The following is an 18,398-nucleotide window of genomic DNA, read 5'->3' on the forward strand; positions in this document are numbered from 1 at the left end:
AAGAAGAATGGGAGGAAAGCACACATTTAAATTATCTGGAATAGGAAACGACCATCTCTGCACAAACAAGCTTTAATCCCTCAAGCACCAAGCAACTCCCATAAGCTTCCACGAAGCTCTTCTACACTTTAATGCCTCTTCAACCATTACAATCAACTAATCCATTTAATTTAATCACACTTCCCTAACAACCTGTTTTCAAGAAAAAATTAAGGCAAAGGGTATCTAACGTAACACACACTGCCAGTAATAACCCAGCATTTAGGTAGAGATTTCATCCAAAGACGCCAAGGGGTCTCCCAGCAGGAACATGCTGTCACTATTTTACGGACATGGTAAGGAAATCCTTGCTCAAAAATAAATTTTAAAAAAATTTTTAAAAAATCAAAGCAACAAAAACCCCATTGACTGAGCCTAGATTTGCAGGATTGAAATGCTGAGGAGTTTTTCCGGGGTGTCAGAATTAGCAGAGCAAGAGCCAGCACTGCTACCTACCAGCTCACCAGCCCTTCTTCTGGCCACCAGGTAAGGCATCCTTCCCACACTGCCAGGCCCTGCTTGCCTATATTTAAAACTCACAGACTTCAAAATTACAATCACATTTTTAAAAGACCAAAATAAACAGCAGCTTGTACAAAAAAAGGGCAATTAGAAAGTTAGCATTCCTCCAACTTCTCGTTAGTAAAAGTTTTATAACCCTCCAACATGTGGCAGTCCGGCATAAAACCTGGCAGAAGGAAAAATGCCCTTGTCTACCTTTCATAAATATAGCAACATTTCAGCGTTGGCAAAGATGGCCTGGTTCCTATTACTAGCTTTTTTCCATTTTAAATTTACTAGTTAATTTTATAGAAACAAATAAAGGGACCTGCATATTATAAATCTATTAAGGATAAAAAACATAACTCTGAAAAAAAAAAATACAAGAAAAATCTGACACCTTCCCTCCAGCCCTTTCCAATTTTAATTTATATACCTTTTAAAAGAAAAAAGCGCCTTTCAATTGAGCTGGGAGGTCTTCCCTTAGTCCCCAGCAACTGGCGCACGTGTGGCATCGTTGTTCATACCTCAGCAACATGCAGCTTAGCTGACCCATCCCTCTTTCACAGGTAACTAACTCCACCTGCTACTGATAAATAGGAAAAAAAAATATTTTTTTTAAAGTATATTTTCCTCTAGCCCCAATATGAGGTTGGTAAGGGAAGCTGAAGAACAAAATGCAATAGGGTTTCAACTGTTATGCCTCCATCTGGAGTTAATGGGGTTGCACCTGCTTTTCATAAGGTGTGAACGTGACCCCCCAAAGTGCTCAAGTTAGGCACCGGTACTGCCTCGAACCAAGCTAACAGTGGGGAGGTATCTCCATGAGGGATAAGGTTAGGAAACAAAACATAACTTTGTATCGTGAGGAACGCATTGGATTAAGAAAAAAGTCATTAGAAGTCAACACAACCAACCATTATTGTTTTCCTCCAGCATCAGTGAAATTTTATGCTAGCAAAAACCCAACTGGGTTTGCTGACCAGCAGCTACAACAGAGCGATAGGGAAGTGTCCGGGCAACATGCGGTGAAGCAGCTGGTGAAGCAGGTTCAGCTGTGCTTCAGCGCATGGCTGACTTGGCCATTGCTCTCCTTTGGGGACTTCACGGCCTCAGAAGTTCCTGGGAAGCGTTCCTCACCACAGGACCAATCTGGTCTGCACATGGGACTGAGTAACTCCATGGGACTGGTTGGGGCGGTAGAGGATGACAACACGGCCATCGGGATATTTATAGGAACATCTTCAACAACAACTGTTTGCACGGGGCATAAGTGTGTCATCAATTCCAGCACTAGGCCATAGATCAAATGGGAAAAAGGAAAAAAAAAAGGGGGGGGGAAGGAAGGGAAAAAAAAAAAAGCATTGCCAGCACATGCTTCTCTTTCAAAACACTCCCTGGACCATGAGTTTTCAGTGCAGCTGTAACGTCTAAGCCTACAACTGATTTCCAGCTCATCAGATTTGCCTTTTCTTGCGACTTTTCGTTACTGATCCAGGATTTACATGTATTTTTACAAGATGGGATAGGCATATGCATTAATGTGCTAGTATCTGAGCTACAACCACATCTTCCAAAAGCAGTAAGCAACCACTAAGCTACTGGTTAGAGCTTTGGGCAAAGGGAAGCAAAGAACCTGAGCTCGACTGAATTTCTACATCATTTCTAGTCTTCTAAATTTCATTTCTTATTGGAAGAAAAGAGGAGAACGCTTTTCTTAGCTCCTGCGTATTGTCACAGAGATATTTGCTCCCTTAAAACAGGGCAGCCTGTCACGTTCATCTCAGAACACAAAACTGGATTTTTCTTTTTATGCAATCAGGGGACAGTTGAGCAAGAAAAATGACGGGAGACCGAACTGCAGACAACCCCCCCAAAAAACAGAAACACTTTTGTCTTGTTACGCCTCCCTCACCCATGTGCAGCAGTGTTGGACATGAGCACGTTGCCCAGAGCTCCCAAGGGTGGATGCAAGGAAGAATCACACCTAAAAAGAACCTTTATTTTTCCCCTAGCACAGTGACTGGTAGAGTCCACGTCAGAACAGCCCCAAAGATTTGCTGCTGCAAACAATCAGAAAGTCTTCAAGGACCTGGAACCTCCTCATCCTCCAAATAAATTCCAAACTGCCTTTTTTTCCCCTTTCCAAGTAAAGTGGAAAACAGAGATCCTCCCATCTCCCAAACTCTTAATAGTGTTGTTCTTAAAATGCTTTGGAGATACTTCAATAGAAATCACTGAAGAAATATTAAATAGAATTTCATCCTAAAGCCTTGCAGGTCATTTAAGGGCCAGATCCACGGCTGCATTCAAGTCTCATTCTCTGTTTGCCAAATAACTTCTCATTTAAGGCGACAGGCATCTGGGTGCTTCAGAACTACGTTGGAAACCTCAACAGCTTTGCCAGTCTTGCACTACAGAGTTTATACATACCTCCTTCCCTACATATTTAAACTACTTTGTGAGCTAAATCACAGATTCTCTGCAGTCACAGAAGAACATTAAATAAAAGTAAAGTAAAATTTGGCCATCCTTCTACGATGCATCGCTACCAACCATCAAGCTTAAGAGCTAACACAGCTTGATTTTCAGCTCCCGAAGTCAGCTTACAAGTCTGACACTAATGAAAAAAAGTATGTCTGAGCACAGTTGCAATGCGAGACACTGAAAAACAGCAAAAATATGCTACTAATTTCTTGCTTAGTATAAGCACACTCCAAAGATTTGCGTTGTCTTTGTAGAACTACTGCAATTAGTTATAAATGATTAAGTGAAAGACTCCGACTCCGTCCAAGTCACAGAGGATACAGACACTGACTTCAGTTACTGCTCTGCTAATTGAAGTACTGCTCAACCCAAAGTTAACTTAGCGTGCAGCTAGTAAAACGTCTGATTCTCTTCCTTTTTACAGCAACATTTTAAAAAACACATTATAAAAAGTTAGCATCATGCTACAGAAATACGCCCAGAAAGACTGGGTTGATTTCTCTGCCGATTCTTTTCTCCTTAAGTTGAAACATACACCTCGGGTAGCCTTTCGCATACACTTATTTAAGAAGGCGGCATGTTATATATGAAATATGAACTTTCCAAGTTCACCTTGGAAACTAGGCTCGGGTTCTCATCTTGCCTCCAGGAAAGAAAGAGCAAGGAATGGTAAAGAGATGGTCCATTTAAACGTTGGGAGAGTGGAAAAAGATGAAGGAAATAGTAACACATGTAATTCTGTAGAAGACTTCAAGCACTTTATCTCAGCATAAGAAAAACACAGACCCGTTGGAGCAGGTCCAGAGGAGGGCCACGAAAATGATCAGGGGGATGGAACAGCTCTGCTATGAAGAAAGGCTGAGAGAGTTGGGGTTGTTCAGCCTAGAGAAGAGAAGGCTTCAGGGAGACCTTCTTGCAGCCTATCAGTACTTAAAGAGGGCTTATAAAAAAGATCGTGGCAAACTTTTTAGCAGGGCCTGTTGCGACAGGACAAGGGGGAATGGCTTTAAACTAAAGGGGGTAGATATAGACTAGATATAAGGAAGAAATTTTTTACGCTGAGGGTGGTGAAGCACTGGCCCAGGTTGCCCAGAGAGGTGGTGGATGCCCCATCCCTGGAAACATTCAAGGTCAGGCTGGACTAGGCTCTGAGCAATTCCAACCCAAACTGTTCTATGATTCTATGATGTTTCAGGGCTCAAAAAACAAATGTCTTATTTACACGATCCACACTGGAAATGAGCAGGTTAGATCTACCAGAGTTCAGATACCAGTTGTTACCCTCTAACATCCTTGGGGCTTCAAGAGCTGATTTCAAGGTCTCTGGACCCTCCTTTCTCATCTTCTACATTACCTCCTAGCACAGCGAGCAAAACACGCTCCCCTGGATGCTGGTGAACTGTGACCGACCGTACCTGCCAAAAGGCTTCGCATCCCTGGAGATGCGTGTCATCCCATCTCAAATCCACACCAGGTACCCGCACAACAGCTACCTCAATCCTAAGACACTTCCACCGGAATGGAAAGTTACTCAAATTAATGACCTGAGTGACGCTACTGAGAGCCCCGAATTACTTTCAGACATTTTTCTTGACATTGGCCTGATGATTTACTGAACTGCGAGGCTGCACTACTAAAATAAAAGTACAGTGTTGCATTACAGAAAAAAGAGTTTGCAGGATAGAAGGTGGCTAAGAATGTACTATAGCAAGCATTCACTCCACCAACGGAAAGGGAAACAGGGATTTACTTTCCCAACAGGGCAAAGGACTAATGCAAAGCAGTAAATCATTAATCCCGAAGAGGGACAGACTTGTCTCCTGGAGAGATGAAGAACAGATAGATCAGCATTTTTTTATTACAAGTAAAAAGGTTCTGAACCCTCAGATGAGGAAGTCTTAGTCTTTCACAATTCAGGATGAAACTTTATAATGAAATAAGGAAAAAGAAAAAAAATCCAACATCAGCCTTGACTTCTAAGTCAGGACTCTTCTAGACAGTTACCCGCATAAAGAAGAATGCAAAACGTGAACATTTCTTCAGCTGGTGGGGAGGAGAGGGAAGAAGAGAAGAAACAAGCCTGCCTGCTCCTCTCACTGGACAATACATTTTTTCCATGGCTAAAAATGTGCTAGCCAATAGTCAATAGCACTGGACTTTCCCTCACTCCCTGGTATCATCTTTAGGCATGAGACAATAAAATCCTCTAATCGTTCCATTTCTACCATTTTCAAGAATACCTTGCTTGGTTCCAGGAACCCACCAACCAGTCTATTCCCTACAGACAGATTCACGTCAGAAGAAGAAAAGGTTCCTCAAAACCTTAACAAAGAAACCTTTACCTAAAACATCTCAAAGAAAGCTCTTCTTCCCAATGGTTATTTTTAGTTTTTAAGGCAGTCACCCAAAATTTCTTTGGAAAAGGATTTCACATACTAGATTTCATGGAGAGCTACCCTTTGTAAGGAGAGGTTTGCAGCTCACCCTCGTTGCAGGAGAATCCCCATGGCTGGGCCATGCGCTATTTTGTTGAGCCAAGAGGAGAAACACCCTGCGCATAGGATGACAGGCCAGCACCCTACATACAGACACCACCAAAAAGTTCCTGCAGCTCACTAACCTGAAAAATAATACAGGCCAATTCATTTGCAACTGGAAAAGCCAAATGATTCCAAAGAAGAAGAAGATTCCAAAGAAGAAGAAGATTCCAAAGAAGAAGAAGATTCCAAAGAAGAAGAAGATTCCAAAGAAGAAGAAGATTCCAAAGAAGAAGAAGGTCAAAGTTTTGATTGGACCAGATAAAGTTTTTAAAACTCTAATGCAATTTCTCTGTTTTGCACACACAAGTTTAAACACTAATGGCCAGATGCATTAATAAGATTGATGAAGGTAACACAACACAAAACCATGCAACACAGCACCAGCCCACCTAGCAGGTGACCCAACCGCTCACCTCTGCTGCTGCATACCCCTGCCCTATGCTCTTAGAGGACCAAAAACACAACTGGAGCTGAAGATTAAATAGTTAGGCTGCGCACGTTACCCAGTCCAAACTTCTTCACGTCCTTCAGCCATTTAGCAGTGTCAGTCTTGGCTGTGCGATGATCGGTTATGCAAAATGCTACTCCTGGTACTCAGGGAGGGTAAAAACCACCATCAAATACAACAGGGGATTAAACTACTGCAACAAACTGGGTAGATAAAAGGCACTGTGGAAGGACGCTGTCCCCTTACCAGTCCCAAGGGACATGGAAGGCTGATGCTAAGCCTTCTTCCAAGCAGCCATTGGGACTTGCCAGACACCAGGCAGGATTTCTGCCCCTCGGTTGCAGCTCCTGAGCTGCCCGGCCTGGAGTTTGCAATCACCTCCCTGCCAGCCAAGAGCCGAAGTAAAACAAGGTTTTAAAAATAACCTTGAGAGATGCTGCAATGCAACATGCAAAAAGGAAGTTGGCTGCTCTCCTAATTGGGGGAAGAAATTTCTATTCCAGTGTGCTAAATGTGAAACAGAAGGAAAAACGAGAGCCCTCGCGCTTATAAGGTGCTACTGTGGGAAGTTATCAATAAACTCTCCTGGAGGGCAATGGCAACAGCCCAATTTAAAGCACGTTTTGCTGACCAGGGGTACTGCCTGGTCTAAGACAGAGAACTGCGCTATTTCGAGAGAGAGATGCTGCGAACAAATGGAAATTTTAAGTGGTGCTAAGTGAACCCACACATCACACATCTACAGGCTGGGTCTAGAAGACTGCAGAGAAAGCCAGGAACGGTAGCTGTAGTTCAGGAAGACAAATAGACCACCAATGTAATCACTGCTTTCTACAAGGACAGAAAAGACAAGGGTCTTCATCAGGAGGGACGGACAAGCCGAGCTGAGGTCTCTGATGCAAGGTCTGTGAACGCGACAAGGGAATTTTGTACTGAAAGCTGAAAAAAATTGGGAAAGACCTAAGCAATGCTGAGTAAAGAAGCAGCTCAACAGGTGGGTGAATGCCAGAAGAAAGAGAGCCACGGGGACTCATCCACACCCCCTATGCAACAGCAGTCTCCTTCAGGAGGAATGGCCAAGCACCATCCGTTTATCCCAGGACTTCAGGAGTCCCAACACAAAGATGGTCAACTTAATGTCCAAGTAGATACTGGAGTATCATGTCCTGGAGAAGATGGCTTTGTGAATATTTGGAAAAATTACTTATTTATGAGGATACAATGGTCAACATGGCCTGATCCTCTTTACAGGGAAATTTCAGTACTGGTATTTGCCTAACTGTGGGCAAATGGGGATACAAGTTCAATGGGATATTAGGACTCTACAGGGCAGCACCCTCTGTTGAACACAAGCCATGACAGACTTTGGTAAACAAGTTCTGTGGGTCTGGATTAAGAACAGATCTTGAAGCAGGAGAAGGAACGCAGGGGGGCCGTTATATCTGGTCCATGACTAAAACCTTTCCCATGCCCCAAGCCAACCCTTCATGGGATGACCGATGAAGCAATCTGCTACAATTTGCTTCTGCCATAAAGAAAGCCTATTCTCCCACAATCCTGAAGCCACCATATCTGGGACCAATGTGTTTTCTCAATAGCAATATAAAACTCTCTTCATCCCTCCCTCTCTCCCTCAAGGTGGCAACTGCCATTCAAAATGACCAATCCTACCAACTGAAGGATCCTAGTATGCACGTCTTAAGATCAACTCTCCAGCTCCCCGACAAAGCCACAGAAAACAAGTGACTATAGATGCTAACCCCAGATATAGACAAGCTTTGTAGGTCTTCTGGAAAGAGTTACCAAAGATAAAACAATCTTTCAAGCTTCTGATTTAAAAGGGACTTCTGGGCTATGCCTGTCTTAAAAGCCGGTATAAATTTGCATTTATCCCTGGAGGCTCCTAGTACGAAAGGGTTCCCATTGGGCTTTAACAATGCTACTTGCCCTTTTTCATGGAACAATGAGAAATTCTAGTTCTCTTGATGGATGCTTATCCTCTACAGAAGTCAAGAGCAAAAATGTGAAACGGATACTGAGCATCACAATGTTCTTACAAATCAGCAAAACATGATTAAGAACTCAGCAACAAGTAATGATGATGTGTTGAAAGAGATACCAATCTCAACATAAGAGCCAGCTCAGGTTCCTCCCAAGCCCTTTTAGCAAAATGGATCTCTGCTCTTCTGTAGGGCTCTCAGCAGAGATTTCATTCCTAGTTTTGTCAAGATTCCCTACTGTAAAGGCTTTAGAGGAAGAACAATAAAAGGAAAGGGTAAGAAGTTAAGGCAATTCAGAGTCTAAGAAGTCACTGAACTATTGCTCATGCAGACTTCAGAAAACCGTTCATCTTCTGAATGGAGCCACCAAGAAAGGCATTTCAGTGGCTCTGACACAACAGCCATCCTTGTGGGAGGTCTAGTGAAAATTCTCAGTGCCTAGGACTTACAAAGCCGGGAGGAAGATAACGTTGCTTAGCAGAATCACCCAAGAAAAGCAATTGTCTTTTTAACAGAGAGGACAAGAGCAAAATTCCTTCCACGCATTTATAGCCAGAGGCAGCTTAGCCTGGCTAAAGCAATGCATACAGGTGATACTTCAATATTTAAGATCCTCTACCTAGCTCAGGAGGTAGGAAGACTCCAGGAAGACCACAGAAATTCCTAGAGACCTACTGGCCACGAGCAAGACAGCACGTTAAGAGGTATGGGAAGGTATGCATAGTGTATTTGAACCGACCCAAGAAATTTCCTATCACAAAGGGTATTTGGTCCTCAGCAGAAAATCAAAATTGTTACACTGGACCCTCGCCCATTCACAGGGTAATAAGTATTTGTTGATAATTACAGACACTTACTAAGTAGATTAAAGCCATCACTCTTAAGCAAAGAGACCTAAACGCAAGTTGAAACATGTTGCCTCCACCTGAGGACTCAGACCAAGAATCCCACTTTGCCATTCATGTTCCCCAAGAAACATGAAAACATGTTAACATCAAGTAGAAATTTCACATGGTTATCTGCACATATTGCATCTGCTGAGCGCTACAGCTGAATGTCCAAGAGGCCCATGAAAAACAGACATTTTATATCACTTTCAAACAAGTCCCACAACAGAAATGACCCTGGAACAGGTGAAAAGCAAAATCATTATGTGGATTTATCGCATCAGCACTCATGGCTTGGATCGTTCGCTAGAAGTGAACACCATGGAAACTACTTCAGCAAATTCACTTTTCCCTCTTTCTTTGCCTTTGGAGGCAAGAGAGCAATTTTCTATGGTGAAGATGTCAATGAAACTCCAATGCTGGGCACCAGCTCCACAAATTCCTTGGGCTTGGGCACACTCCACTTTGCTGAGCCAAAACCCAGAAGCACAGAACTGCTTCCTTGGTTGCACAGGATGATTTGAACCATGTGAAACACACATGTCACAGAAGCTTTGCACCCAGAAGCACGACCGCTATTAGCTAGCAGCTTTGTGAAGGTTCTTGGTGTCCATAGATAAGAAAAATAAACAAGTCCACAAGCTCAGCTGCTGTCTCCAACAGACCTCCAGCAAGCATGTCCTCAGTACAAGAAAGACATGGACCTGTTGGAGCAGGTCCAGAGGAGGGCCACAGAAATGGTCAGAGGGTTGGAAAACCTCTGCTATGAGGAAAGGCTGAGAGAGTTGGGGTTGTTCAGCCTGGAGAAGAGAAGGCTCTGGGGAGACCTTCTTGCAGCCTTTCGATATATAAAGGGGGCTTATAAGAAAGATGGGGACAGACTTCTTAGCAGGACCTGTAGCGATAGGACAAGGGGCAACGGTTTTAAACTAAAAGAAGGTAGATTCAGACTAGATAGAAGGAAGAAATGTTTTACGCTGAGGGTGGTGAAAAAAGAAACATTCCAGGTCAGGTTGGACGGGGCTCTGAGCAACCTGATCTAGTTGAAGATGTCCCTGCCCACGGCAGGGGGGTTGGACTAGATGGCCTTTAGAGGTCCCTTCCAACCCAAAACATTCTACAATTCTATTCAACCTGCACATCCCACGCATCTGGCAAAAGCTGGACATCTAACCAGCCAACCCACCCACCCCAGTGGTTAAGATCAGCTGAAACAGGTTTCCTGGCTCAGCCCCTGAGCTGAGCAGACACAGCAGTGACCAGTGTAGAAGGTTAAAGCAGAACGAAGATGGGTAAACTCCAAATTAAAGTCTGAAATTTCCTCCTCTCGCCCCATTTTTGTTTGCAGCAGAGAGAGGTTCCCCATCAACATGGCCTTCTCCCAGGGCCTGGTTCTTTCTAAAAAGGAGTATTTTCATCGGACACTTGGCATTTTACAGAAACTCTGCCAGAATACCTTCTACCACTCTTCAATCTCCAGCTTGCAATAAAAAAATTTAACCCTAAATATTTTACAAAGACATCTTTACTTGCTTTGTATAAAGCAGATATGACAACTTTTGATGCAAAACTAAGGATTGTTGTTCTTTAGTTGTTTGGGTTTTTTATGACAGCAAACAAATCTTGTACCAGGTAACAAGACAACAATAAAATTCTGAATAAGGTCTAAAAATTACAATACCAAAGACTGATGTGGGGTGAAAACTGTGCCTTAGTGCTATGAACTAGGCATTTCTGTGCCTCACTGTTACTTGGCAGAGTTTTGAATATCTCCCTCTATGTGCACACAGTTCTCAATTTATAGAAAACAAAAGTATAAACATGCTGGAAGAGACTTTGAGGGGAGTCAATAAAAAAAAAAAAAGAGAAGTTCCCACGATAAGCCAAATGGCAGAAACCATCGGACACTGCTACAGAAGTATTCTTACATTCAAATGTACAGTAGGTTTTAATTATATTGCAATAAAGAGCTATATACATGGGCATTTTTTCTGATTTACTAGATCGCTTCTTTAAATTATAAGCCAAGCTGTGTTTTTAAGAAAAACACTTTTTTAAAAAATAATTAAAAATAGAAACAGCACTGCAGCAAACATTTGGAAAATTTTCGGAGTCGATTGTTTATTGGGACTCCAACTGATTTTAATGAAAAATATGGTTATAATTTCAAAAAACAGCACTTTTATGTTTTGCATAAGGAAAGTCCCTACAATGCAACCTCCAGGGCACTTTTTAAAGAATAAAAAAAAAAATCTCAAATGGTCACAGGGCTCTCTGGCCAAAAGCCCTCCTCGAAAACCAAAAGATGTGGGTTGCAAACTATTTCAAGTATCCACAACAAGTGAAACTGGATGTAGAAAAATATGTTCTCAACATTTACTTCTGTTTATGGTGAAACTGGAACCAGATGACCCCTAACAACATATTGTGTGAACGGGTAATTAACCAGCTGCAGATGGAGCCCAACTGCTGATCATTTACATTCACAGCACTGATCATTTCCATCCAGCTCAAGGAAAAGGTCAGCTGGCGGGTAATCTGGGACAGTCCCTCCCATCAGAGCCTCCAAATGCATCCCCAACGCTGCAGGCTTGAGCCAGCCAAGGAGTTATCTGTAGTGCACAGCTCCGGGGAGAGATGCTGGCTCGGTGCAGGACATCTCACCGGCTCCTGGTGCAGGATCTCTCACTGGGGCTGCGCTGGTGGAAGAGAGGGTCAGGAATCGATACCTGCCCTGCTTCCATGGGTGGCTGTTGCACGTTGGTTCTCTCGTATCGTTTCCCTGCCTCACCTCCACCATCTCAGCCCTCTCCTGCTCACTCCACCACAAATGTTGTCCCAGTTTGGTTTCAATTTGCTGTGAAGGTTACAGGAAAGATCTCCAAGTGACCCTAACTGGACTTGGACCAGGCTGCAGCCATGTTGCCTTGATCTTCCACAGTAACTTGGGCTTTCCTCCACTTTTCCAGTTCACTCATATGAAATTTCCGCCTTCCCACTACAGGCAGTGCCTCCTCCACCGGCTTTGCAGAGCACACACGAGGCAATGCCATTTTCTCCTGTCTCACCTGGAAACTCATGCACGCTGCTCTGATGTGGGCAACAGCACCTCTGAAGCCGGTGTGAAGGCAGCATTTATCTTTTTAAATCACTCCCGAGCTAACGCGGCACTAAGCTTTCGGATATAACACACCACATGGAAAGTTCAGCTGGAGCTGAGGTTGTTCAGCCATCAAAGGGCTGGAGATGAGGCCCCTTCACTACAGAAGCACCGTCTGCTAAATGCCAATAAATCCCCAAATCAGCATCCCCTGTGCTAGTGCCCATTTGGAAAAAGAAAGAGTTTCTAACCAGCAGCCATGTTTTATCCCACTTTTTTGATAACTAAAATGCAAGTCACCATGACTCGATCACAATTCTATATGCACCCAAAAAACATCTAAATTAGGAATAAAATAGCACTACCAATAGTACACATATACACATACGTATACATACACACACTCTTAAAAAGGGCCAGTTTCACCAAGCTGAAAACAATTATGAGCCAAATCAGTTGGGAAAAAGAACGTAATCAGAAAAATATGAAGACTAATTGAAAATTGTTTAAGAACATTTTAACTAGATGCTCCAAAAGCCACAATCCCACAACTGAAAAAGGCGGCCACGCTAGTTAACAGGCAACCTGGCTCAGACGGAAGTTAAGGAGACTGTAAAAAAAGAAAAAGGGAACACGGCAAATGGAATAAAGAGAAAAGCTCAAGCTGACAAACAAAAATCTGATGTTAGGATGTGTATATAGCTGATATAGGAAGCAAGAGGATACATGAAGAAATCAATGGCTGGTTAAGTTTATCAATGATTTCTTTTTTTAAGCACATTAAGGGTAACACAGTCCAATGGATTGTTCCTCTAGCGAAAGGAAGGGGTATTTTTTTTCCTGTGGAAATGCAGAACTGGAAAAAAATTGTTCAATAGTATCTTATTCTGCACTGCTAAGGGAGGTCATCGTATCACAGACATGCAAAACACTCGTCCTCTTGCATTGCTATGCAATGAAATGGCAGGCGGGATAGCAAGCCATTTTTAGTTCAGTAGGTAGTACAATTTAGACGTAGACGCATGGAAACATTGTCATAACTTCTCCTAATATACTGGATTTAGTTCTGGTGTCCAACGTCAAGAAGGTTGGTGAAAACCTGGTCTGGTTTCATACCCCAGCAGATGACCAGACTGGAAAATTTGGAGTTTTTCCATTGGGAAGCAGAACTTGACTGATTTCTTCCACCGCAGCAAAGGTTAGTGAACTGTAAGTACTCAGCCAGGGAACTCAGGTTTGCAGTTTAGTGACACAAAATCAATCCAAGTATTTCAAAGAAAGCCAAAGGCAGCCTAGAAATTAGGTCCATGTTATTATTAAAGAGAGCTATTAAGTGAATAGACACATCAAGTGCAAAGTACCTTAATATTTGGAGAGAGCAGAAGACTGAAGAATATCTTGGCAATTATTTTCCACTGACTGTATCTGCAATCCTTTAGGAAATGAAGGGAACAAACATTAAAAAAAGAGGAAACAACAACAAAGCAGAAAAGACAGAGAGAGCAGACAGGCAACAAAAATGTGTGAAGAGTGGAAGTAAACAGCACAGAAACCTGCCAACGCCACTAAATTAAGGTATTGGCACAACAGAAGACAACAAACTTCAAGGAAATTTTAATGGAAATTAAATCCACAACTGATATACCTGGAAGGAGTCAGGGGACACATTCAGGAAAGACTGCAAGGTTAGGAGGGGATAGAAAGGTGAAGTATCTGCCTGAGACCCAAGAGAGCGGTGAAAGCTGAAGGAGCTGCAGTCACGAGAGATGAGAGCAGAGCACGACCCGAATGTCTGGGGAAGTGGCTGGTGCAGAGCTAGGACAGCTGAAGGGTTAGAAGGGACAAAATGGGTTGACCAGCTCTACAAGGACCACAGAGATCCATTAGCATCCATCTACAAATTACACAAAGCATGGACCACCAGAATGGGATGAACATGGTACACGGACCCAAAGGGAGAAGGAGCATGGAAGGGATTTCTCTTAAGAGCTGTGCTAGGTAACACTTTAAAACGTTCAACTAGCATTGCAGAAATGCCAGATTTTCAAAGCCTATGGGATGAGAAAATCAACAGCATCATACCTTGAGTTGTTTCGCCACCTTTAGTAAATATATCTGGAGACGACTGACACCCACTGTGTGCTGTCTGGGTTTGGTCTGTCGACCTTTCAGATTTTGTGAACACTTAAATGTAGATGGCAATCTTCTTGCTTAAAATGAACTTTTCCTATAGAAAAACTGTTGGCCTTTAAGCTGCCCAAACACCTCGGTCTGGACTGAGAACAAGCAGACAACCCTTAAGCCTGGAAATGGTTGGTTTGGCGGGGAAAAAAATGTACACACACACATATATATATATATTAACAAAGAGCGAAAAATTCAGAGAGGGGCACCAAGACCATGTCTCATCCTTAATGGTACCATCTGACACCAGGCAACGGTAATAATTCAACAAGAATAAATATATGCCAGAGACAACCAAATAAATACTCTCCTAGTAAGCCAAACCGTAGTGTGTACAATGCTGCCCACTCCCCGCAAGGTCAGTCCTCCTCTGTGAGTCAGAACTTGATTCATTTTCCCGTAACGCAGCAAGTTTAACAATCCAAGAATTTTCAAGTTTCATCAAAATCCATAAACACATTTTATTCTATCCAGAAGAACATTGAACTTGGCGGGACAGAGTACCACAGCGGTGGCCCCAAGTCAAGAAAAATCCTCTTTTGAAGAGTCAAACCATCTCCCAGAAGTTAAATGAAGTAGGTCTGGAAAATGGGCATCTACTCTAAATACAAATATTCTCCTTTGTCATAAACAAAACAGCCATAAAAAAGCTCGTAATTATTCCACATTTACATTAACAGCGTGTTAAAAACACGTCATCCTATTAGGTGAGTGAAGTTATCCAGATCGGACAAACTGGCAAACTGAGGCACACGTGGATTAATAACTTGCCCAAGGCCACACAACAAGCGTTATCAGAGTCAAAATCAGAACAACAAAATCCTTGGCTGCCGGAGCTGTGCTCAACTTATTTTTTCTTTAAACTTTTTTTTTTTTTAAATTTGGTCTTTGCCACAAGAAGAAAAACATGAAGTATGAATCTATTATTCCTATGGGCATAAAATTTTAAGATATCACAGTAGACAGGTAGTCTGACATCTTGAACAACGCAGACGAGGAGTCGTCCACTAATTAATACCTACTTCAAGGTCAGTAGTTGTGGTTGAACTGGAACATAAAGCTTTTAGAAAAAACAAGTCATTCTGATTTTAAAGGTTTTCCAGGGATGATGCAATGTCCACCACAAATCTTGATGGATTGTTCCAGTAGTTCATTACCTCCACTCCCATGCCTTGACCTTCACCACTGCATCTTATCAAACCCTTGGCTGCTTACACTAGAACAGTAGCTACTGTCAGTGTTTCCTAACAGACACCCAGAGAAGTAGAGGTCACAATCCTCCTCTTCGATAAATTAAAGATATTAAGTTCCTTGAACCTTGTATCATAAATCCTGTTTCCTAACCCTAATCCTGATGAAGGTTCAAATTGTCGCATCTTTGTACAATAAAACCATGAATAACTCTAGCAATATTAGGACAACCTCTGTACAAAACCTGATGCTCAACAAAGGCAAATATTGCGTTGCATGAAGTGATGCTTTGCGGGTGAAAATAAAATTAACACTTGCCACGAGAGTAGGCAAATACTGTGTTGCATGAAGTGATGCTTTGCGGGTGAAATAAAATTAACACTTGCCACGAGTATGTTCAGTAATGCCCAAGACATGGCTCGCTTGCGATTTTTGCCTGAGCTGTACCATTCTACATCCTGCAAGGTGCAGCAACTGGGGAGGACAGGTCAAAAGATGAATTAAAAAATTTATTTAGAAGATAACACTCCAAGTGTTCTCCTCTACGTTAATTTGTCAGAGAAAAAACCTGGTCCCTCTGTTCCCATAGGAATTTTGGCCATAAGAAAGCTCATTCCTTTAGGACACCCTAAGGTCCACTGGATTTGATTTCACATCAAAGATTTTTCTTTACTCTGCCCTACCCAGACACCCTATGTACCCAGAGGTGTCTCCAAAGGACCCTCAGCAGCATTTCTCTTAGTACCTCTAACTTCCACCCCCCTTCCTTAATATATCTGTAAAACCAGCCCACCGTATCCTTTTAGCAGCTCACACCAACCTATCTGCCATGTTCTTCAAAGCTGCTGGGATAACCATGCCTGGCTGAAAACAGATTCACTGATAAAGAGCGATCAGAAGCAAGACATTTAAGAGCCATACATGACCAGAAGGGCTTAATATCCACCTCATGTGGTAACAGAAAGATTACTGCTCCGCAGGAGGAAGACTTTTCCGGTTCTTTCTTCATTACAATAAAACGAGCAGCAGATAAGCCATCACAACAAACCATTTAATAAGGGGAAAACGAGTTGAATGTGACCTAAGCAATCCTATACTATTTTACAGAAGATGTAGCAGTAATGAACAATGCCAAGCCTAAACCCAACAGAAGGAAACACGTGTAAAGATCTTATTCAGCCTCAAGAGATTCCAGATCAATGTGACTATGGGAATTGGACAAGCCTGTATCCATCATTAAAGAAAAGAATAACCTTAAAAATATAATTGCACCTACAATCAATAACCTTTGAAAAAGTCCTCACAGTTTTCAGATAGCTCAAGAGCTGGTGGGAAGAGTGCAGGCTGGGTGAATAAGAAATCAATTTTTATTTTCCCTGTTCAACTTTCCTTCTTCCTGTATCTCCAGTTTATGAGACATCCCCAAATCATGCACCTCTGCTTCAAGTTAAGTCTGGAAAATTTTTCACAGGCGTGTATTGAGAACATACTTCACACATCACCAACCACATGCACATTCCCACATATTTGCATGATACAAACAAAGCCCCCACCAAAACTAGGCTAAAGCAATGCCTCTGACTCAACTGTACTACTAATCCTGCTGCATGATTTTCAGGCGCTAGCACCCAGCATTCAGCGACCTGACCTGAAGTTCACATTTGGTCAGCACTTCTGATAAACAATACTTTCCAACTGGTTTTTACTGAGGTTTCCAACTGAACTGTAATTTTCCACATCTTCAAGGAAACTAACCCTTCTTTGTGTCCTGGACGGCCTTCAAAGTTTTTATTCAATTTTATTTCTATACTCTCTTATATCACTCCTCCCTCCTAAGATGGCAAGGGGATTATTTTTCTACCACCATTTTTAGTAGTAAGTGGCAGCAAACTTAAAAGTTATCACCTAAAATTAAAATTTTTAAAAAAAAGAAAAAAAAAGGAGAAGGGGAAGAAGAAAACCTGTTAGACAAAATCAAGAATTCCTAACTCAGTCTAATATTGGTAGTGAGACTAAAACGGATGTCTAGAAATCAAGCAGACCATAATTTCTAATCACAACAGTGCAGGAACATATTTCAGATGAAGCTTTTTTGGGTGTTGGGGTTGCTGGGCTTTGGGTTGTTTTTTTTCTAAGGCTGCCTTAGGAGACAGCTGAAGTGCTGAATGTTGCACTCAGACCAGCAGCTCTCAGACTACATCTCAGGAAATCCTCCTAGCAGCAAATAAAACAGAAAAATCCTCCTAAACACAGTGAAATGGAAGAGAGAGAAGAGATGACCACATGCTAACAGGGTGTAAAAAAAAGCCTACAAAATTCCATCTTTCAGACTAGACTTCTGATTTGCAATTGCAGATATTAATGACATGCAATTAATAAATCAAGAACTTTACCCCTTAAAAGAACTCAGATATTCATCTGAAACAGACCCTGTAGTTGGATCTATTTTTGAATTCTTGGTGCTCTTCCAAGATACTGGATACATCAAGTATCAGTGACTTATCCCAATACCTCATCCAGTGCCTTGAAAAAACACTGCCACATCTCCTCTGCTTGCTGGCGGCGTTCATAGACACACAGGACACCAGTCCACCACCTACAGGACAACCCAAGTGTATTTCCAAAGCCTGAGAGAGGAAACATCACTACCACCAAGAAGGCAGCGAGAGGAGGCTGAAGAAGGCAGCGAGAGGAGGCTGAAGGTATCCTCACACCTGAAAAGGTGTTGGAGGAACCAGAGCAGATGCGCAAGGCAGGATGAGTTGTGCAAACCATACAAAGTTTGCAGGCTGAGAGACGCTGCAGACACACAAGGGAGTGGGAATTATATGTTTCTAATGTTGCAAAAGCCCACGCAGTCGAACATCACTTCTTTGGTCAAGTATTTTGCAGTTGTCTTGTGGAAGCAATAAGCGTGTACTGTGCCGTGTGCTGAACAAAGCACATAATTATTTATCATGGTTTACTAGAAGAAAAAAAAACCCAACAGACTAGAGGTCCGGAAGGGCCTCTGAGTCATGT

General features: G+C 42.4%; 1 protein-coding gene across 3 annotated transcripts in view; it reads right to left on the minus strand.

Moving 5' to 3' along the window:
• The window catches only part of EXOC6B (exocyst complex component 6B), a 271,015-nt gene that overhangs the window by 186,070 nt on the left and 66,547 nt on the right, over positions 1 to 18,398 (minus strand). For all 3 annotated transcript variants that reach the window (XM_009290673.2, XM_009290672.2, XM_019474974.1), the window contains exon 6: positions 13,364 to 13,435. In XM_009290673.2, coding sequence (XP_009288948.1) covers positions 13,364 to 13,435 — 72 coding nt within the window. The remainder of the gene's footprint in view (positions 1 to 13,363; positions 13,436 to 18,398) is intronic.

Source organism: Aptenodytes forsteri, unplaced genomic scaffold (assembly GCF_000699145.1).
Source record: "Aptenodytes forsteri isolate BGI_AS27 unplaced genomic scaffold, ASM69914v1 Scaffold236, whole genome shotgun sequence".
NCBI classification, from domain to species: domain Eukaryota; kingdom Metazoa; phylum Chordata; class Aves; order Sphenisciformes; family Spheniscidae; genus Aptenodytes; species Aptenodytes forsteri.